At 35.5% G+C, this 22,637-nt stretch overlaps 1 protein-coding gene across 3 annotated transcripts; it reads left to right on the plus strand.

Moving 5' to 3' along the window:
• The first annotated feature begins 2,290 nt into the window (after nucleotides 1-2,290).
• SLC7A2 (solute carrier family 7 member 2) lies at nucleotides 2,291-22,637 on the plus strand. Of its 3 annotated transcripts, none has more exons than XM_042812256.1 (12): nucleotides 2,291-2,425; nucleotides 7,089-7,476; nucleotides 8,566-8,721; nucleotides 10,525-10,690; nucleotides 11,221-11,357; nucleotides 11,767-11,989; nucleotides 14,552-14,691; nucleotides 18,266-18,368; nucleotides 19,477-19,682; nucleotides 19,950-20,116; nucleotides 21,085-21,193; nucleotides 21,738-22,637. In XM_042812256.1, exons 2-12 carry the CDS (start codon nucleotides 7,104-7,106, stop codon nucleotides 21,923-21,925), a joined length of 1,968 nt encoding a protein of 655 aa, XP_042668190.1. In that variant the 5' UTR covers nucleotides 2,291-2,425; nucleotides 7,089-7,103; the 3' UTR covers nucleotides 21,926-22,637. The 3 variants fall into 3 exon arrangements, with proteins under 3 accessions (XP_042668190.1, XP_042668193.1, XP_042668191.1); XM_042812259.1 differs by lacking the exon at nucleotides 14,552-14,691 and adding an exon at nucleotides 15,073-15,209; XM_042812257.1 differs by lacking the exon at nucleotides 2,291-2,425 and adding an exon at nucleotides 3,711-3,790.

Here is a 22,637-nt window from a genome sequence, read left to right on the forward strand (position 1 = left end):
GAATTCCTAAATATGGGATCATCCCAGCAGGTAACATCAAGATGTTGTCTACTTAATTATTTCGACACAGAAAAGATGCCTGCCAGAACTTGATGAATCCTTTTACAAATACTAATACATCTTCTCAAATCCTGCTGGAACTGCATAAGCTGTTAAAACCATGTCATGTTGTTCTTTTCTTGGGAATATTAGAACTCACCTTTGTTACAGTTGGCTCCAAAGTCCCGACTTTCAAGGCGAAGTAGCAGGCTCTATTTGAAATTTCTATTTGAGGGATTGTAATGGTTTACTTAGAGCCCAGTCCTGCCAGCACTTTTGTTCATGTTTAACTTCCACACATTATGAGTAGTCATATGGGCAAGCACATGGATATGCTTTTGCCGAACTAATGCCTCCAGTTATGTAAGAAGGCATGGCTTTTTGGCCTGGAGCTGTGAGGCTGTATCTGTGAGATGAGTCAGAGACAACAACAGAGCAGCTTTTAACCAGGCATAGTTTGTCATTTGGACTCCTACGGCGTTTTGATTTAGTCAGTGCAAGAGTTTCGTTTCACAAATGAATTGGAATTATTATTATTTTAATCCCTGGGCATACATTTCTGCATAAATCTCTGACATTAACTTCATATTATTTTGACCCCAGAAGAGAAAGTCCTAAAAGAGCCTTCTGTTGGAAAATAAAATAATTCTTTCAGTTCATTCCTTCTATTGTGCTCAGCTGATTCGTAGCAAGAAGAGAATTTCTAAGCAAATTCTTTATGGCAAGAATCTGCTGCAGAAACCCTAGGGTACACAAGTCAGAGAAATGTTGGATGAGGCACTTAGGATGAATGCAAGAGTTTTATATTTGCTAAGGAGCAGAAAATGCCAGGACCAAAGCTCCCCAAAGCCACAACCAAAGTCATGCTGTAATGTTGTTGGTCAGAACACTGTATCTATGTTTTTCTATCTCTGTTTGTCTACATTAGCAGATAGATTAGCTTCTGGCTTGTCCCTAGCTTGTGGTCTTCCAGTGTAAGGGATGAGGTGGCTGGAATGGAGGTCAACATGAGGAAAAGCATGAGTACTGATGTTGTTTGCTGCAGCTTCCATGAACAAGACCTTTTCTACCTACATTTTTTAGCACTTTAAGAAAGGAGTAGCCTCAGATAATGTAAGAAATGGCATCTGAATTCTTGAAATAAGCACACTCTTTTTGGAGGTGTATCTCTTTGGACATAAGAGAGATAAGGAAAGGTTATCTTGTCCCTTACATTTAACCACAGGAAGTAGGACATTTCATGGGAAAAGAATATGAGCCCTCCATGCTCCTTCAGCAGGGGCGGATTTACACTCAGGCTGAAAGCTGTGAGCAAGTCGCAGGGGCTGACACAGTATGCACCTTTTTTTTCCTCTGTATTTTTATGGCAAAGATTTTTAAATGATGAGGAATTTAGAGCTTTGCTCTGCAAGAGTTGTCATTTCAATGTTCTCTGAACAAAAAGAGAAATACTGAAACACAAATGTTTAAAGACAAACAATATACTGTGAACAATATTGACTGGAAATCATACTGCCTGTTTGGGGTAGGGTGATCTGCCACTGGAAGTAGTAAAAATACTGCTGTATGTTATCCTTGGAGTTTAGTTTATGATGGAAGATAATTTTTAAGAAAGTAGGATTATTTATTGATTGTGTCACAAGAATATCTGGACTATTCTAATTTCAGCATTTTTACATTTCAAGCCATATAAAGGAGAAGAAGCTATACAGTGTGTGTCCTGGTTCAGCAGAATGATCTCTAACCAGGCTCTGTAAACAGATACTGTTCTGTCTTGTTTCTAATCACAGTGATATTTTTCAGATTAATGATGTTCTTTTAAGATACACTCAGTAAAAGCTATTTCCATGCTGCACTGTTGGCTTCAGGTGTCAAAGCATTACATAATGTTGCTCAAAATGTTCAACAGACTTCAAAGTCAAATTATTTGTAACAAGAGCAGCAAACGCCAACGCTTTTTTCACGGTGGGGGACAAAGTAACACATCCCCATTTTTCTTTTCATTCAGGGTATTTAAAAAGAGTCCCCTGGGGATGAATGGGGGGTGACTTCGCAACCATTGTGCTTTGTATGTAGGAAGATAGGTGTTATTTCAGTGGAGAAAGCAGCGTCCTCATGATGTTACAATTTTGAGAAAGTGGATATGGTTCATCTGAACAGCAGCGAGACTTTCTCCCTCCCTGCCTGCACTGGGCAAATCACTCACCAGCTCCCGGCCTCCAATCACCTGGGGCTGCAGAGCCTCCACCTCCTTCACAGCAGCTCACACACCACATTTAGTTTGCTTTATCACATATTTCAGTAAAATCACGTATTTAGGACTACAGAAGTTCAGGACTGGGAAAGAGAAGCAGAAAATTGTCTAGCAGAAGTTGCTCTGTATAAGGTTTGTAATGCTCAAAGAAGCAATCTGAAAACATGCTTATCATATGCTTATCATATAAAACATTGCCTGTTAACATGTGCTTTCTGAATAGCAATACCTGTGCTATTTGGTATTAAATTTAGTGTACTTTACATTGTTGTTATGTCTTTGAGTGCAAAGTAGTGTCTTATATGTGATTTATGTCTTCCTTCTCAGGCTGAAATCTGTTCCTAGTTTTGGATGATAAATTTTTCATTTTCTATTTATGCATATTCTGTTACAGGTGCTGCTTCCCAATTTTTTGGGCCTTATGAATTATTTAGATAGACTACTTTAAATATTCAAAGACAATATAAATTCTTTTATTGTTTTGGGCACAAAGTCAACTTTTATGACATCAAAAAGTTGCAGCTGCAGTAGAATCATGAATAGAGTGTACACATACTTTTTGACTTTTCTTACTTTCGTATTTTATTACACTGGATCTGATCAATGCAACACTGCAACTTTGAATAGGGTCTTGCAACAATAAATGTTGCAAACAATTTTTTCTGCTAAATTCTACAGATGGAATACAACTGGTACAGCTTACAGGTTTTTGCAGGAAACTGAGGCTGAAGAAAGATTCTGAATTAATCTGTGTATTTATATTTCTGCATTTTGAGAATGTTACAAACATGCTAGGATATTTGCTTCATCGTTTATGTGCTGTTTAAAGTGTTAACTACTGGACCTTATGGACCTTACTGGACCACTTATGTTATAGTATATAATAGAAGATTAACAATATAAATTAGAAGTAAATCGTCTTTAAATTACTTTTGCTTAAGGAATCTTTAAATATACGTAACAGTCTAACAACTTTCAGAGGTATTATATGGATTTATAATACTTGTTTGTAGGAGAATGTTTACCTTTTTAATTAGAACCTTTAATGGAAATTTTTGTACAAAATATTGGTTTGCAGCAGTAGTGCAGTGGTAATTTAATCAAAAGCTTTTTTTTTTTTTTCCATCTGAAGCTTGGATTTGATATGTACTGATTTAAATCACTTATTTAAAGTAATTAAGATGTTACTTTTGAATGAAAGTTTGGTACAGCACACACTGACCTTATACAGCAGTTACTTTTATACTCTGTTGTTATTCATCTATTTGTGTTTTGTTTTGGAGTAGAAAGCTGATAGTTTGTGTAGGCTTTGCAGACTGTGAAGTATCCAGTGCAGTTTTAAAGACTAACGGAAACTTTCCAAATGGAGACTTTGCCCCTTGCACTGTTTGTAGATAAAAGTTTTTTTAGACCAAACTTGTGCTGCTAGAAGAGCCTAGCACCAGATGGCTGCTAAATGTTCCTGATCATCTGTCTGTCCAACTGAATTCATACCAGGTATGAATTGTAAGACTGAACTCATCTGCTTGGGATTGCACTCAGATGAGAAGTGATAAGGTAAATTGTCTGCTTTACAGCCAGGAGTTCTGTGATCAGGAAAGACTGAAATTAAGAAGCAGATTCTGTCAGCAGCTACTGTAGAGAGAAACCAACAAGATAATAAAGAGTGAAGGGGATAGGATAAGAATCTGTGGTTATTCAGGTACTCCAACAAGTACTGCCTGTGTCCATGAGACATGAAGAAGCTTTCCATTTTTTCCCTTGTGTTAGGTCTATCCAATTTCCCTTCCTGTCAAAACAAGGTCCCCCTGTCCTGTTGATCTCTTTGTTGTAGTGCAGTTGAAAGGGAAAAACTCTAAGCTGTGACATGAACAGCTGTGGACTTCCTTCTAGGAATGCATTTGGGGAAGGGAGACGCTTGAATATGGACCGAGCATTGATTTTCAAATCTCAGGCAGTTGAACTGGGGCCTCCTTTTTTCAGAGGACTGTTGAAGACATTTTCTGTGTTACAGAGTAATCTATAGCAAAAGAAAAACTTAATCCAGGAAAGGTTTCAGGAATGCAGTGACCCAGAGTGAGCAGAGTCAGGAGCTGCCATCTCAGTTTGCTTCAAACAAAGGCATCTTGCCAAGGTCAGTGACGAATGGACTTCAAGATGTTTGTTTGTGACAAATGTCTCTGTAAAGCAGGCCTGGCACAGATTTGAACAGGAGAAGAAATTGACTGGATCTGCTTCTAGCCTTACTAGGTGTCTTACTAGAGATAAATGCCTGTAAGCATCAAGCTGAAGGTGTGAGAAAGCCTCTGAGAAAAGTCAGAGCTGCTCAGCTTTGTGGAGACAGGCCTGAGGGACCCGGCTGGAGTTGGTGGCAGCAGGGGTAAAGAAGTTGCAGAGGCTCCAACATGTTTTCAGTGCAGCAGGACTAAGGCCCTTTCTGAGCCTGGCTGCAGACAGTGTGAGGTTGTCCAGGACAATGCTGCCACCAAAAGGCCCTCCCAGCCATTGCCTTTTTGCTTCTTCTGTGGCTTAGTGGCTGAGCATGAGGTGTTTTTAGCTGTGGTGCTGTGGTGAGATGTGCTTGTTCAGTAGCATATGTCCTTAGGGGCCCAGGTTATTCTTCCAAAGTGGGTAATGTATATCCTTACAGGAGACACCTTAGATGAATCACTTGCCAGTGATTTCTGAAGGTACTTTGTTACCACCTGTGCCATTTAGGCTGGTGGGGAGACCAAATAACCTCATCAGTTTTTCCTATCAAGTATGAAGTGATCTGGACAGGACTCTTCCAATGTCTCATCCAAATCCAAATGAGGCCATGTCTGAGGTGGATCTCTGTATGTGGGGCACAGCAACAGAAGTTGTGAAGTAGCAGCCAGACATTCATTTTCCATACATAAATAGTTAGGAACCAGTGTAAAGCATTCAGAATTGCAGTGGTCATCTAGGATATGTGTTTTTCAAGGCTAAGAAAGGACAGATATACCTAAAATATTATCTTTTGTGTGTGAAGGGTTTTTTTGTCTCTATGAAGTTTGTGTCTTCTACCTTTTCTTTGCTCATGCTGCAGTTTCAAAGAAGACTAAAGGGTGGGTTGGAGTCGGAAGAGGTGTTTCACCTCACTGATTTGTGGTCGACAAAGTTCAGAAACAAAGAATCATAGGATTTGGAAGGGACCTCTGGAGATCACCTAGTTCACCCCCTGCTCCTTCCACGGGAATCAGAGAAAGTAGAAGCAGAAAAAAAACCCCACAAACATATTTTTTCAGAAAGATTGCCTCTCAGCAGAGAAAACCATAATGGCACCCAGCTGGCCACTGTGATAGATGACTTTACAGTCTTCAGGGTTTATTGTGAAGTGCAAAGGAATGGAGTAATCTGAGATCCATTTGAACAACGAAAGCCTTGGAAATTGTTTAATGTTCAGAGAACAAAGTCTGCCAGAATAGCTTTTCCCGTTAATGAAATATCAACAATCTATTTCAGGGGGAAAAAAGATCACTCAAAAAAAAAAACCAACAAAACAAACAACCCAAACTAAAACAGCAAAAAAACCTTGCCTGACACACCTCCTTTGCTCAGTCCTGGGACAGCCATCACCTTTCTAATGAGCATTAAATATCTGCCTGGGCTATTCAGGTCTGTTCACTATAATTCCAACTTCCTTTCCTCTGAAAGTTGAGTGGAGACTTAATGAGTCTCTTTAAAGACTAAAGCAGCATGACAGTGTACCTGGGGGAGTTACAGGAAGAGGAGGAAAATGTTTCTGCTCAGATTTCTCTCTCCTTAATATCCAAGGGTGTTTTTTTTTTTTCAGGCAGTCATTCGGAATGGCATTTTTTTGCCTCTGAATTCTTGTTCCAGGAGCAAATACTGCCATAGTAAGACATCCCTCTTGATGGAAAATCATTGCTGTTAGTGATGAGTAGAAATGCCTATTACTGATTCAGAAGACTGATACAGATATGGAGGAATATATGAGCAGAATACACTTGTCTAAATGAAAAACAGTTCCTGCACTTAGGAGGGTTGCACTAAACAAATCATGAGCACAACGTAGATAATCATGATATGGATTGCAACAAGTCTCAGGAAATTGCAGATAGCTTCACTTAATTCTTACCAAACTCTCCTTACCTATCTGTTCTTGTTAGAAGCTTACCAGGGAGAGTTATATATACATCTCTTAAAAATAATTGGTTCTGGGAAACTTAGATGATGTGAGAGGGAGTAGAAACAATGCTTTAATCTTTCAAGCAGTTTTTACCAAAGTGAATTCTAGGGGCAAAAGCCATATTATTTGAATCCAAAAGGGAATATCCTAAAGGACATTGCATTGACTGCGTCAGAATGCTGTATTTTAAAGCTTTTTGTGTTTATAGTCTTGATATTGTAGTGTTACATCTTTAAAATCTGTATTCATGTTCATGTTGATTCTTATCTCGAAAATCCTAATGATGTGTGAGTTAATAGACGTCTGTTCTGGTGCTGTTTTAGAAATGATTAAGAAGAAGCCATCAACAGATAAAGAGAAGCAATTTCTTCTTTTTACTACAGCAGTATAGTAAACCAAAACTATTTCTTTTCCCCTGGAGAAATAAGTGCTAAATATAACTGAATCCCTCAGATGACTTGTGGGGGAAAAGCGCATGCTTGTTCATCATCATAGAGGAGTGTAAATATATTCATAGGTGCAATTAAAGTTCTTCAGTTCTTCATGTAAATGCATTTATTTAGCTGTTTTGCACGGTTACGTTCTACCTGCTATGCACTGCAATAATTTATTTTGTTTCAGAGCTCTCCATCCACCATGTTGCCCTGTGGACCAGCTTTGACCTTTGTTCGGTGCCTGGTGCGTAAGAAGAATGTCAAGGGGGAAGGTCTTGAGGACTCGTTGTGCCGATGCTTATCTACGCTGGACCTTATAGCACTGGGAGTTGGAAGTACCCTTGGTGCTGGTGTCTATGTCCTTGCTGGAGAAGTTGCCAAATCTAATTCTGGACCTAGCATTGTTGTTTCCTTCCTCATTGCTGCCCTGGCATCTGTGATGGCGGGTCTCTGCTATGCTGAGTTTGGTGCTCGTGTTCCCAAGACTGGTTCAGCATATTTGTATACTTACGTAGCTGTTGGTGAACTGTGGGCCTTTATCACTGGTTGGAATCTCATTTTATCCTATGTTATAGGTAAGCCTAAGAGCAAACATGGGAACTGAGGCTTTCTGAGAAAGCAAATATCAGAAAGGGATTTGTTTCTTTGTGTCTCTGCACTTCGCTACTCTTGCTTTTCAGTCCTGCTGGATCAAATAACCAAGGTCATTTGATTAAGTTACTTCCTTCATAAATAGAGTTTTTGCAAGATGTGTCGAAGTGATGATGAACAAGAGTAAACATGATTTTACTGCTGTATTGATCAGCAAGAATAATGTCAGTAGAAAGCACAGCAGAAACATTTAGCTGAGTCCGCTCCCATTAGTATTTCCCTTTAAGAAAGTCATGATGCTTAGTTCCTAACTTGTTACTGTTATCTCATACTAATTAAATGTTCTGTGTTGCGATCTCATAAAACACAAAGTTGACCAGGTCTGAATAATAACAGTTCTTATGTGGGAGATGTTAAAAGAGCTGCGTCAGTGCTTTGGCAAAGATGACAAATTTGATTTAAATGTGTTTTGTACCAGAAGTACATGTTCCTCTCTATGGTGTATAAGCATACCTATCTGTATATGTCTACCTAATTACAGGACTGTTGCCCAAATCTGTTCAAAATCAATAGACCTGAATGTTGTTTTGTAGTGCATTCCTAGTAGGAAAGTGGTAAGAATAAGGTTTTATTTAGCTGTAGTCACATACATTCTTTACCAGAGGAGAGCGTTAGTCTTAAATACCAACTCTAGTAATATATATATCTTCCTAGTGTTTTTTTGCTTTACTTCCTGGTAGACAATCTTTCCTTCATGTTATTTATTAAACCATTGTTTTGTATTGTTTAACATACACAGAATATTTTGACTTTTGAAGTAAGTGTCTTCCAAAAGGACATAAAATATAAATGATATAGAAATATTTTTTGCAATATTTTGGGAACAAATTAAATACAGATTTGTATATTTTGGTTGTAGAACAGTATGCTGTCATTTAACCAGGTGGAAATCTATGATGTTTAAATCTCTGCTTAAAAGTAGCAGCATGTTTAGTTTTATTTCCTTTTCAATAGAGGTAACTGTATCTCATTGCATTCATGCAAAACTGTAAATATGCATGTATTTTATAAAGGTACATCGAGTGTAGCAAGAGCCTGGAGTGGCACCTTTGATGAACTTCTTGGGAAACAGATTGGTCACTTCTTCAGAACATACTTCAAAATGAATTATCCTGGTCTGGCAGAGTATCCTGACTTCTTTGCTGTATTCCTTATATTGCTCTTGTCAGGTAAAAGACAAATATCTCGTTTATGATGGTTGAAATGTCAGAGTGCTTCTTATAGTCAAAAACAAAAAAATACCAAGCTGTAATTTGTGTTATATCAGAAATGAGTAATAGTATCTGAGCAGTTTAGATCAACATTTATGCATTGACAAAATGACTCTGGGAATTAAATTTGTATGAAAAAAAAAAAAAATTATGCATACTCTCCTTTCCTTGAAGATGAAACATAAAATAATCACTTATTGGTAGGTGTTATAAAACCGATGATACACATTGATACAGGAAAATCTTCTGTCATATTTTTGAATTATAAGAACTGATATCAAGTATACACTTTCTGAGGCATCAGAAATTTCCAAAATACTGCAACTTTTTTGCATGTTTTCATTTGCTTTCCAAAAGTAAATGTTCTATAAGTTAAATGAAGAAAATGCTATGTGTGTTTTAAAGTGTATAGTTTGTTTTAAACAAAGCACTTCATTTTTCAACTAAAATTGTTCGCTAGAGCTTTTACACATCCCAAATATTAGTTGTGTTCAGACTCTCTTTAGATCTCATAAAAGCAAGAGTTTTTCTTCTCTAGAAAGTTGAACTGATGTGTATGTAAATACTTACCCTCTTATTCTGCTGCAAGTGTTTTTGGACTCATTATTGGGGAAAACATTTCTGTTGAGCTCCTGATGCTACAATGAGTGACCAGTGCATCTTTAGCTTTTAAAAGCTAAAAGGGACCTTAAGCTTTTAATAAGTCCCTGTACAGGAAAGAGGAGTAGTAGAGTAACATAGGAAGCCTTAATTTGTGGTTGTACTTGTATCTTCAGTTAATTTCTTTCATCTGGTTTTTGGTTTTGTTTGATTTATGAGAAGAAAAGAGTAAAAAGATAAAAAAAAAAAAAAAAAAAAAAAAAAAAAAGGAGGAATTGCTTAAGTCTCTAACTGGAAAGCATTTGAGAACTATGTTACTTAAAAGACAAAATTCATTTAGATTTAAAATGCATCTATGCTGAGTTACATTGCAGTGTACAGATTCCCAAGGTGACTCAACACCCATACCTCCAGAAATTGTAGCCAAAATAACACTGATGCAGAAAACTTGAGCAGCTTCTATGATAACTTCTGTGCTGTGATGAGATAGAAAGCATCTCATTAGCAGAGTCAGAAATTTTTTAGACTTTATCTTGAGAGGCTTATAATTTTCTGTGTTAATCTCTAATTAATGAGGGAAAGCATGTATGTGATGTTAGTGGCAATTAGAGAAGCCAGAGAGACTTTCCCACTCTATTCATTTTCTCCTGATCTGCTTTCTAGCTGTTATTCCATTAAAATCTTAGTATGCTCACAGTTGTTGGACAATCAGATCCTGATGAAATAACTTTCCTATCATTTAAATGGACTAGTCTGGAACTCAAGGCAAGCATATTTTGTATTATACTTTTTTAATAGTATCTCTGTAAATCAGAGATGCATACGAACTGGAGGCATGCATTTATTCTAAAGGATTTGTTAATTAGCTTTTTCCATTGCATAATATAGAGATGTGAACTAGAATCCCAGAAAAGCATTAACAATTGCTCAAAATACTTGTAAATACTTCAGGAGTACAGTGAAAGAAGGTTGCAGTTTTATGGTTTCCAATACACTCATCTGTTGCCAGGCTGTCAGTTTACTAAATTTGTGCTAAAAGTATAAAATCTATTGCTGTTTTTTTTTAATATTATTAATTGTACTGACAAATATATCTTCTTGAAAATAACTTTTTTTACTGTACATGACAGTTCATGTTTAAACATTGTTTTTGTTTTATAGGTTTGTTATCATTTGGAGTAAAAGAATCTGCATGGGTGAATAAAATTTTCACGGCTATTAACATCTTGGTCCTACTCTTTGTTATGATTTCTGGTTTTGTGAAAGGAGATGTTGACAACTGGAGAATAAGTGAAGAATATCTCATAAACCTTTCTGCAATAACAGAGTAATTACTCTTAAAATTATTTTTAAATTACTTTTAAAAAATGTCTCATATTCTAAGCAGTTCTATGTTATACATGCTTTTGTACTATTGCAGGTAATCTATTGACAGATAGCTTGGTTGTTGGGAATGATAAACTTCTTATTCCCTTAGAAAGTGTTTTTATTTTTTCATTTATATTTTCCCCCCCAAAAAAGTGCTGTCATATTTTAAGACTTTGATTTGTGGCCATTTGAGAAGTTACTGGCTTCTAATCCTTAAGCCACGAATTAATTGCAGTGGGTGAGTACGACAACGAGTGTTTCTTACACCATTAGAAATTTTAATGCCCTGCCACAAACAGCAAAATGGGTAAGATGATAATTATTAGATTCAAGTATGATTCCATTTGCTGTTATTTTTGTCTTACAAGTTTTCACATGGATGTGTCTTCTCATGCTGTAATGTAAAGTGCAAGGGAGAAAGATGAATATGTTTGACCTACCAGTAATAAAAAATAATGTGTTTTTCTGCTCTATTTTTATTATTTACAGGAATTTTTCATCTTACAAGAATGTGACAAGTATATATGGGAGTGGTGGCTTTATGCCATATGGTTTCACAGGAACACTGGCTGGTGCTGCAACCTGTTTTTATGCTTTTGTAGGATTTGACTGCATTGCAACAACTGGTATAGTATTTATATGTGTGTGTATGATAGCTTTTGGGGGGGGGGCAAATTTTTAAGAGTTTTCTGATATCACTTCTAAATTACATATGGATGATATGATTTGAGTACTTAGAATGTATAAATTATAGGAAAATAACTAGAAATTATTGTTTTTGACAATTCTAAATATAGAATATATTTTATGTCCATTAATTATACATTATTTTTTTTTAAGCCATTTCTGGCAACAAAAATAACTGATCTTAATTTGTGCAGATTTTAAAATTTATTCTGTAGATATGATTCTGAGGGTTTATGTTTTCAAACATATTCATTTGTCTGTCATAATATCTTGTAAAGATGAATGTACTAATAACAGTTTTTGGTGTGTGTGTTTTGTTTTGTTTTGTTTTCTTTCTTTTATTTTCAGGGGAAGAGGTCAAGAATCCTCAGAAAGCCATACCCATTGGAATTGTGGTGTCCTTGCTCGTTTGCTTCATGGCCTATTTTGGAGTTTCAGCTGCACTGACTCTTATGATGCCATATTATCTGCTAGATGAGAAAAGTCCTCTGCCAGTAGCATTTGCATATGTTGGATGGGGTCCTGCAAAATATGTTGTAGCAGTGGGATCCCTCTGTGCTTTGTCTACAAGGTAAAGACTTTGATATGCTTTGCAAAAGCTGATGGATATTACAAGACATTTAAAAATAAATTAAAGGGTTTGTTTAGAAGGCTAACTTCATGAAGAGGATTAGCATTAATATTAGAAGCATGTTTTAGTCTTAAGATTTTCTTCACAATATTTTCAATAGTTAATGTTTCTGTTTAAGCTTTACTGTTACTGAATTCTACCTCTTTGACTTTTTATCCAAAAATTATTTATTAAAATAAGTATTTTTAGACACATGACCTGCAAGTTACCTCTGTTAACTGATGAAATATACTTCACTGCCTTTGTCCTGTCTTGCACGCCATTCTCAATCAATCAACAAATTTACAAACTCTGTGTATTTGCAGGCAAAATTGATAAGACAAATACCTAGCTTCCCTTATCATCTTCATTGCCTGTTTTTCTTCAATAGCCAATCTGTTTTCTGATATCATTCCCTCCTGTGATTTTTGTAGGATTATTTGAGATGTAGATTCTAGCTATGGGAATAGGGTAATTTATTTTCTGCTATAAAACTGTGAATGTAACCTGTTATTTTAATTAAGAAGATCAGGGAAAGCATACAATATATAAGCGTGTGTTCAAATATATCACAGCCTAGTTGTAATGTGCAAATACTTTCATAGAATAGAATATTGCTTAGTGCTTGAATTTAGGGATAGAAAAATGCCAATTCCAGTCTTCTACTTGAGGTTTTGTAGCTAAGGAATCATCCAAGTGAGCTTCAATGATATTAGTATGGGCTGACATTCCACAAATTAAAAAGGCATACCTGCTTAAGCAGGAATACTAACAGTACTCTGAGATAACTCTGGTGAGCATCAGTGTGATGAAGATGGTCACACAGGGTCTAGATGATGATTTAAAGGAAGGGAATATTTTGATGTAGAAGGTGGCGGAAAAAGGAAATAGTTTCAGAATGACATAAAAGCTTATGTGGCTGACTGAAGAATATAACTTGTACAGTTCATTCTGAAATTATAGCTTTTTTCTATCTACTTGTCATACTTGGGGGTTCTACTCAAATTTTCCTTTATACTGATAAATAGTTTTATATAAGTGCAAACTAATACTGGAAAACAAAGAGAGTAAAACATCATTTCAGAAATTTGAATTCCTGGTCTGTTTCCAGTGTATTTTGAAGTGTTATATTTCCTTGTTTGGAGAGGTTAATCTTTCATGTATTGATTTGTGTCAGTTTAGAGCAAATCAAAGCATATCATATATCATATTCTTCAGTTTAGAGGTATAATTAACAAAAAAAAATTTAGATCATTACTTTTAGTTCATATAGTTACTGCTAATTATGTTATGTTGTGAACTTGTGTCTTTTGGGTAAAGATGTCCATTTCCATTAGTATTTCCATTATTTGTGTGAACCCACTTAAAGAGAAGTATGATTAATACATTGTACAAAGTCAGAACAGTACAAATTCAGTTGTGGATTTTAATAGTATCCTTATTTGAAGAATAAACTGTTGCCCTGATTTAGAAAACACTCATTCTCAAAAAGAACATTTATACATCAGTTAATGTGCATGAGATTATCTCACGTTTGTCTAACCTTAATGCTCGTGTCTCATGAGCATTACCAGAGGTACTTAGCATCTGTGGTATGTAAAATCTGAGCCTTCTTTAAGTGGTTTAGTTGACATCCTGAAGTACCTAAGGCAACCATTCAGCTGGTTAAATGCTAGTATGCTGCTGCAAAGGTTGTACTGGCTATGAATTTGCCTTTTGTCCTTTCAAAGTTTTTTTGTTTTCGTAATTATGATTATTTAATTTGGAGGGAAAGAAACCATCTAATGTAAGAAGCCTGTTTAAAAAGAGCTTTGAGTTATTGACTAATTGAGTTAAAGTTTAAAAGCTTTCTGTGTGCTGCTAATAACAAATCTAAAATAATTACTCTTCCCATAAAGGAAACAATCTCAGTGAAGCTTGGCTTGAGGAGCTTTAATGGAAAGGGACAATGTGCTCAGCTGTAACTGTTGGTGCTTACTTTGAATTACTGTTAATCAGCAGCCTCACATGGAAATGCGAAGCCTAAAAGATGCTGCTAATACCTATTGAATTGCTGCTGCTGACTGACAGACTTTTTTGAAGAATACTCAAGCTTAACTGCAGTTAGTGTGACCTGGAATATGTTCCTGGTCCACTAATACCCAAGAACTACAGTGATGACGAGTTATTTTGCTAACCCGAATTCTCTCTAATGAAGAAATTCCAATTCCTAAATTAAAAATAATCAAACAAACATACAAACAAAAAAAAAACAGCTATTAGCTTTATGGGAAAAAAAAGACATTTCTATTTCTGTCTGATCTGTAGTATCTTCGGCTATGGGGCTTTCTGATTTTGTCTTATGATCATAAGATTCTGTACATGACAGTAATTAACATTGTTTACCTTTTCCATGATACAACTCTGCTGTCTTATGATCATAAGTTTATGTACATGCCATTAATTAGCATTGTTTATCTATTCCATGGTACAGCTCTGCATGAACTGTGTTTGCTATGTTGCATGTGTTCGCTTTTTTCTCAGTCTTCTTGGATCCATTTTCCCAATGCCACGTGTAATCTATGCTATGGCGAAGGATGGGTTGCTTTTCAAATGTCTAGCTCAAATCAATTCCAAAACGAGGACCCCACTAGTTGCTACTCTATCGTCTGGTGCAGTAGCAGGTGAGACTAAGAGTTGATCCTTGTAAAGAAAGGTGCACTGCTAAATGTGTTGCATATGTGGAAATTGATTTGCTTTTCACTGATCCAATATAACTGTCACCAGGTAAAGTAGGCTACTAGTGAAACTTTTCTTTACCACAGATTTTGTATTTGCTTGCTAATCTCAAGAGCCTTCAAAGCTTAGGTTCAAAATAATCGACAAAGCATAGAACAACACTTATCAATCAAACAGAAAACCGAGAGCAGCAACACAGAGCCTAAACCAAAACTGAAGCAGAACCCATTAACTCTTCCAAGCATTCTTTTCATGTAGTTGGGTTTACCAGTAAAGCACTGTGCTTTTAATAACCTGTATTTGAACTATACATTTTTCTGTTCTAGTCTTCTCGGCTCTATGTTCCCTTTGCCCCGAATTCTGTTTGCCATGGCACGCGATGGTTTACTCTTTAGTTTTCTTGCCAAAGTGAGTAAGAGGCAGGCACCAGTTTTTGCCACCTTGACAGCAGGGGTCATCTCTGGTAAGCTCTCAAAGCCCATATTTCTTAAAACTGAGATTTGAACACTCTGTGCACGTGCATGGTAATTTGTATTTTTGAAAAAGGGCTGCTTGTTAACTTCCCGTGCATGTAAGATGGGAATTAAATCAAAAGGTGTAAGAACTCTAAATCATACCAATCCTGATGGTGGTAGTGTCTTTAATGTCACAGAATTCAAAGTTATTTTATTTATTTATTTATTTTTTTAATATTAACTTCTTGTACTGTGAATAAGCTTCTTACTTGATCTGAGTCCCTTAGGCTCTCCTCTCCTCATAGGGTTTTCTTGTCCAATGAACATAGATATATGTACCACATCTGTAATGGGAAAGCAGTTATCAAGTTTTTTATTATGGGACATGAGAAAAAAAAATCTGTATTTGCAGTGGGATCAGCTTTTGTGTGAAATACATGCACAGATTTTATTTTCACGGTCTTCTAAAGAAAACCAGTTCTATTTTGGTACAAGCTTACCAAGTTAGAGTTGAAGGGTATGTGTTTTTCTGGGTGCTCGGGAAGTTATGTGTTTATGCATATATATATATATATATTTATTTATGTATATAAATATATGTATATATTTGTGTGTGTATATATATATATGTATACACACCCATACATTTTAGCAAAACAGCATTTTGGGAGCTGCTGCCAACTGCTATATTAGTTTTACAAAGAGAAATTTTTAACACACAGCTGTTTCATTTTTGTCTATACTTCCTGAAGTGGCACTGCCCAAGTTTCATTGTGTTATTTTGGAGGGATGTCTGATTATCTAAGAAACTGGAAGCACTGGATGTATTTACCTTCAAGGCAAATAAATGCCTTAAAACAAAAATATTAAAGACATGGCTTATAACAATTTAGCAACCTGGTTAACACTGATTTAAAGTGAGTTCAGAACTAAGACTGAAACATTCTGTTTTGACTTTTAATTTATGTTACTGACTTTTTCCTCTATAATAATTTGGTAGTGCAGTTATGTGGGAAAGAAAGAAAGAAAGCCATGTTACCTAACGCGTAAACTAACTGATACAGCTGTACAGCCTTGACTAGCTGTGCAACAGCAGCCACGTGGACTTGCTTTTAGACATCGTGGGGAATTTGGTGTATGAATAATTTATCTGAAGACAGCTTAATCTATTTAAAAAAAAATGCGTATTTGATAACTTGTGGTCATAAATGGTTTTGCCAGGGTAGTTAAAAATAAGTGCAACAGGTCATATTATCTGATTTTCCTCTTAAATCCTAGCATGGATTGTTTGTATCCTAGTATCCTTGTATCCTAGTATGAATAGCTTTAAGAAATGTTAACCTTTATCCTGCTAGCCTGTTTGGTGCTTGGCCTCAATTAAAGTTACCAGCTCATGACTAAAGCTGAGTCAGTTGTCACATGCTGTTACTGTGACTTACTTTTTTACATATCCTAACCATGATTCTGAAACTGCACATTGAAAAATATTTAGCTGCCCATTTACAGTTCTTAACTGTAAATTTGCCTGCCATCATTACATAGAACTTGAGTAGAATTAAGAGAGGTGAAAAAGCTTTTTTTAAATTCTCTTAATCAGAAACTTACAAGAATTTTTCAGTTTGATCTAGTGTATAAGAAAACAACCTTGGCTACAAAGTAGCCTTTTGAATCTAGAACTTAAAATTAAACATAGCTACTTTATATTTGGTTATTGCAGGTTCTGTTCTTTCTCAGCTTTGCTTACCTACACATTTTGAGAATTTAAAGCCATGAGATATTCAGAAATTTGCTACAGATATGAAGTTATGACTTCTTACAATAAATGACTTCTTGGATTTATGAACATCCACCCTCTCTTAAGAAGACAGGATGATTTTCCTTCCTCCATTGGAAGAGGACACTAGCAGATGAAATAGAACTTCCATAACACAGCAATCGTGCTTTTTGAAGTCATGTTTTTGTCAGAATCCAAAAAGAGGGGAATGTGTGTTTCTGTGTTTTTTTGTGCACCGATACACCTGTCTACACATATATTAAAAGTATTTATAAAGTAGATATTATATATAAGCCTTTCTGAATATAGAAAAGTTTGTGTATGCATGCATGTGCAGTAATATAAAGGCTACATTTTATTTTTTTATTTTAAGATTAGTGATGATTAAAAAGATAAAATATTTAGATTATTTATATATCTCAATAAAGTGAGTCAAATGCAAATACTTTAAGAATTTTTGACCATGTATCAATTAATGCTAGCCTTTCACTTAGTGTCACTTGATTTCAATTAATTGTGCTAATTTCTCTAATGAGTTCTCTGTGTGCAAGAGAGCATAGTTGTGTCAGCATAGACACAAAAGAATCTCCAGATGAAGGTGACATTAGTTTTTATAGACGAAATGTCTGCCATAATTACTCAGAGTACCATGGAAATTTCTATTTCAGTGATCTTATGAATATTATTTCTTGTGAGATTTTGCTGTCTTTTTTGAAGGCCACTTGAAGGTTTTAGTAAGATAATTAAAAAAAAAAAAAAAAACCCACACAAAAAAAAGAAAACACAAAAAAAACCCCATCTGTTTTCTTACAGACAACTTCATAAATTTATATGGAGATTATTTTGAAATCAGTGGAAATTTTACATACTTACTGGGTCACATCATTGTTCCTCTGTTTTGTAGTGGGAGCCATCTCTTAACTCTTATGAGATTCTTTCACAGCATCAGAATCTTTTCTACAAAGATGTATTTTATTGTGGCCCCTGTTCAGCAAGCCACATATGCAAGTACTTCTGTCCAAATAAATCCAATACAAATTGCTCGATTATGCAGCATGACTGTATGGCCCAGCAGTGTGCTTATCTATCTGAATGAGATTCCCAACTGTAGGAAATTAGGTTTAGGTATGTTGTCTATGACTTCAAATGTGTTTTTAAGGATTACTATGATTTCACTCATATTGTTCTCAGTAGAACAATTTGAAGTTACACTGGTGACGGACTTTAAAATCTTGACTTAGTATGTAAGCCTCATACAAATTTTGCATTTTCTTTTCTGTTCTTTTCTAGCTATTATGGCATTTCTGTTCGACCTAAAGGCTTTAGTGGACATAATGTCTATTGGCACACTTCTTGCTTATTCACTTGTGGCAACCTGTGTCCTCATTCTTAGGTGAGTCAAACACAACTTTTCTGTTTTACTGTGGTTTACACTGTGTTGTTCACTACCTGAACAGGAGTCACACCTACAGTGGATGTTTTTTTGCTTTATAACTAAACATTTGAGAGCTATCTGTGTTCATATAAATAACTGCTGAGAAGCATTTACCTGTCAAATAAACACTGATATATTGTTATATCAGTATAGCAGTTAGTCACATCAAAACTTCATGTGAAATCTAGACACCTTTTGTTTTCCAGGAGATAATATTTTGATACAAATACAATCCATGCTGTACCTTGGGCCTATCACATTGTGGTGACTGTATGTGAAAGATGGAGGTGCTAAAATAATCACTTTGTGATGTCCTGTCAGAAATCAGTAAGACCGGAAAAGCATTTCAAGATCTGGTAGCCCAGAAGACAGTACAAATACCAGCTCTCATCAGTTGAGATAATAATTAATTGTCAGTAGAACTATGTTATGTCTTCTGTTTGTAAAACAGTTTAATGATTTCAATATCTTGAGAGCTGTAGGTCATTTCTATATTTATTCTGTTCTTTTTAATTTAAAAAGCCAATCTTTGTTACTTATACAAGGCTAATAGCCTTGTATACTATAGCCTTGAAAGCTTGAATTCATTCAATATTTCAATAATTTCCACTTAAGAGAAGACTATTTTATCCCACACTGACTTATCTATAATATGTATTTTTAAAAATACACTTACATTCTAACAAGAGATGTAAAATTTCAGTTTATACCAGTTAATAGACCCCTTACATGAAGCAAAGCAGAATGAACTTGCCACTGCAGATAATTCCTTAACCTCTCCCTGCTGCTGACCATCAGATCTCCACATTTGTGCAAGACTGGTAATTGATCTGACCCACTGGTGCATTTATATAGCTTAAAAAACTACTGACAAACAAACAAACATGGCAAAAAAGTTGCCATAATTTGTTTATATAAGATAGTGACTAATCATATGTTCTCACATATTGGGTAATTCTCAATCTCTACTGCAAAGCACTTAGTACTTAAATGTATTCCTAGAGGCATATTCTTTCAATTCCCAGAGTAAACCTCATTATTACACCACTTGTTTTTTTTTGCACAGGTACCAACCCAGTTTAACCTATGAGCAACCCAAATATTCTCCAGAAAAAATAGCCTTGGCTGCATCAGAAAGAGAATCTGCTGTAAGTGAGTCACAGATAAATATGATACAGGAGAGTCACTTCAGTCTTCAGACTCTGATTAATCCATCCAGTTTACCTACAGAACAGACTGCAACTACTGTTAACTGTTTAGTGGGTCTGTTAGGTAAGTAATATACAACATTAATGTAAGTAATGGAATTTTATTATAGACAAAATTAAACATTCAGTAATAATATACCTTTCCTCAGTCATCATTAATGCACCATTCTGGATAATGCTCTTATATTTCATGATGGAATTAATCTGCAATCTCGTGTATTTTCCATTACTTGATCATTTTCATAGCATTTCATACTGAAGTTCCACTATCATTCTTCTTAAAAGTCACCTCCTCTTCAATGCTATTTCCATCATTTTGTTTTTCACACAGCTTTCTTGGTTTGTGGCTTGAGTGCTCTCGCTACATATGGGATTCATTTCATTGCTAACTTGGAGCCCTGGAGTACTGGCCTTCTTGCTGCATTGGTGGTGTTCTTCATAATTACCATTCTGCTCATCCAAAGGCAGCCTCAGAACCAGCAGAAAGTGGCCTTTATGGTGAATAAAATAATAGCTCTAATGGGAGGTTTGGATATATTCTAGGAAGTGGGAGAGGGGCAGAGGGAGAGAGAGAGAGACAGCCTTTTTTCAGGTAGTCTTTCATTACTGCACTGCTATTATCACAGTTTGGGTTTTGTTGTGACTGCAAGGGTAGTGAATGCTCATAGCATCAATGCTCAGTCAAGTATAGATCTTATCCAGATCTCAGATCTAGGGAAAGGATTTTGCTGCCCACAGGTTGAATGTGTGATGCATATATAATTGTGGCCATACAAAAAGGGCATATCTGTTGTGTTGCTGTTACAACTAGTGGGTCTGACAACACAGATTTCTAGCTTTTCTTTCAGACACATGCCTGGAGTGCACACTGTTAAGGCACAAGCAATTTTAGTCCTCAGTTTGAACACTTAGACACTAGAAAACAATTCAGAAACTGACTAGTGTATAGTCAGATTATCTGCATTGTTTGCAGTGATTTGGAACACAGTGCAATTCATACCTCCCTGAAGTATGGCCTTTCATTTTGAGCTTTCACTCGTGTTCTAAGCTCAGTTAGTTAAGGAACTACATAGTGGAAACAGTGAATCACGGTGATGAAAATAAAAGAATTTGATGGAAATAAGGAGTCAATTTGGAAAAAAAGGGATACATCTATAAAGATGGAAATAATACTTTTCAGCTGTACGTTCAGGACTTCATTAGTATGCGTTGAAAGATTGTCTTCACAGCTTTAGAGAACATATTTTAAACATAAATTACTTTAAATGTTTAAGATATGTAGAAATTCATCATTAAATACTGAAAAAGAAAATTTTAATATACTTCAGTAAGAAAATGTTGCAATTCTTTTTTAGTGAGATTTGTCACCCCTAGCTCATGTTGTATAACTCAAGTATGACATAAGTAGTTGATATATGCAAGAAATGATATTTAATATTATGAATATTTTAAATATTTCCCTCTAGGTTCCATTATTGCCATTTTTACCATCACTCAGTATCCTGGTAAATATTTATCTAATGGTACAATTAAGTGCAGACACTTGGATCAGGTTTAGCATCTGGATGGCACTTGGTAAGTACATCTGCTCATTTAAATCTCCTCCTTTGTTAGGACTGATGAATCCTGTCTTAGATAATTTGCCTTTAAACGTTGGAACAAAAGTCTATGTTTTAGTAAAATCGTCTAGTATTTCTAGTTAAAAAAGTAAATCACGCTTTAGAAGGGATATGTATGCATGGCCAAAACTGTAAAAATAGTAAAAATAGAGGTAATAGGAAGAATCAAAGTTGTAGAACTAATTCCAGTAAGTTACCATACATTTATTTCTTGTCTACTTAGCTAAATATGTGCTGAAATCTTTTTATAATTCTGTGATTCTGTTAGAACAACCAGTTATGCAAAAATGATGCATTGGAATTTAGCACCTCCGTTTCCTGTACAAAGAGGGAAGACCTGAAGGTTGAGCTATCATTTTAATACCTGGCTTTGGAAAATTTGCTCAGCCAGACAGTAAAAAATAATGACTTTTTGATGCATTACTTGCCTAAAAACTTTAGGCAACTTAACTTTATTAACTTTTTCTTTTTTTTTTTTTTTCCCCTTTTCCTTTTGAAAGGCTTCATTATTTATTTTACTTATGGCATCAGGCACAGTCTTGAAGGTCATCACAGTGATGGAGATGAAGATTCTTGTTCGGAAAATAGTGGGTTGCAAGAAAAGAACCCTGTGGAAGAAATGGATGAACCTGAAAGTGCAAATGAAAGCGATAAATTTCTTGCACGTGAAAGGACAAGTGAATGTTAATTTATGTAAACAATCAAGTCTTTTAAACCTTTAATTGATATTTTACTTGTGGACTGAAATTTCAAAAGCTTTCTACCAACATTGTTCCTCTTGAAAGTGTTTACTACAAGGCCTGACTGATGCTTTGGATAAGCTGCTAATCCATCTTCGTCATTTCAGAACTGACAGCATGGAAGTTAATATTTAAATGAAACAAACAAACAAGAGAAGTACTCTTTTGCAAGCAGAAATCTGGATGTATTGTTTGAACTGATGTACAAAGTTGCTGGCAATTACAAAATATGAAGAACACTTGCAAGAAGTTCAGAATATTTTACACTGCATTGTGAACACAGTGCCTTTTACATGTCCTCCTTATTTCTGTTACATGGTCTGGTGTCCCAAATAACAATGCAACTAAATCAGTAGTAAAATACCAGGTACTATTTTTTGTTGCTACAGAAATCTCATGGGAGAAAAATTGAAGATACCCTGGAAAATATTTCCGAAACAAATGATAAATTGACAGACCTGATGCTTTGCAAAAAGTAGAAGATCGTGAATTTATATAAAAATAGTAAAGAAAGAATTGCTTACCCTTACTAATTAGTAGCCATTAAGAACTGAAATAGAGAAGATCCTTTAAAGGCTTTATTTCCCTCTAAATGCTGTTCAGGATTTTCACTTCTGTCTTACATGAATTCTTTTCACTTCAGAGATGCTCTTTATATAA

This window comes from Centrocercus urophasianus, unplaced genomic scaffold (genome assembly GCF_019232065.1).
Source record: "Centrocercus urophasianus isolate 14NV4802_14NV808 unplaced genomic scaffold, USGS_Curo_1.0 seq_13, whole genome shotgun sequence".
Classification (NCBI taxonomy): domain Eukaryota; kingdom Metazoa; phylum Chordata; class Aves; order Galliformes; family Phasianidae; genus Centrocercus; species Centrocercus urophasianus.

Coding starts and splice junctions, on each gene's coding strand:
- SLC7A2 (XM_042812256.1), top strand. CDS start 7,104: ATGTTGCCCTGTGGACCAGCTTTGACCTTTGTTCGGTGCCTGGTGCGT. Junction 7,477..8,565: donor CATTTTATCCTATGTTATAG/GTAAGCCTAAGA, acceptor TATTTTATAAAG/GTACATCGAGTGTAGCAAGA. Junction 20,117..21,084: donor AGCAGAAAGTGGCCTTTATG/GTGAATAAAATA, acceptor ATTTCCCTCTAG/GTTCCATTATTGCCATTTTT.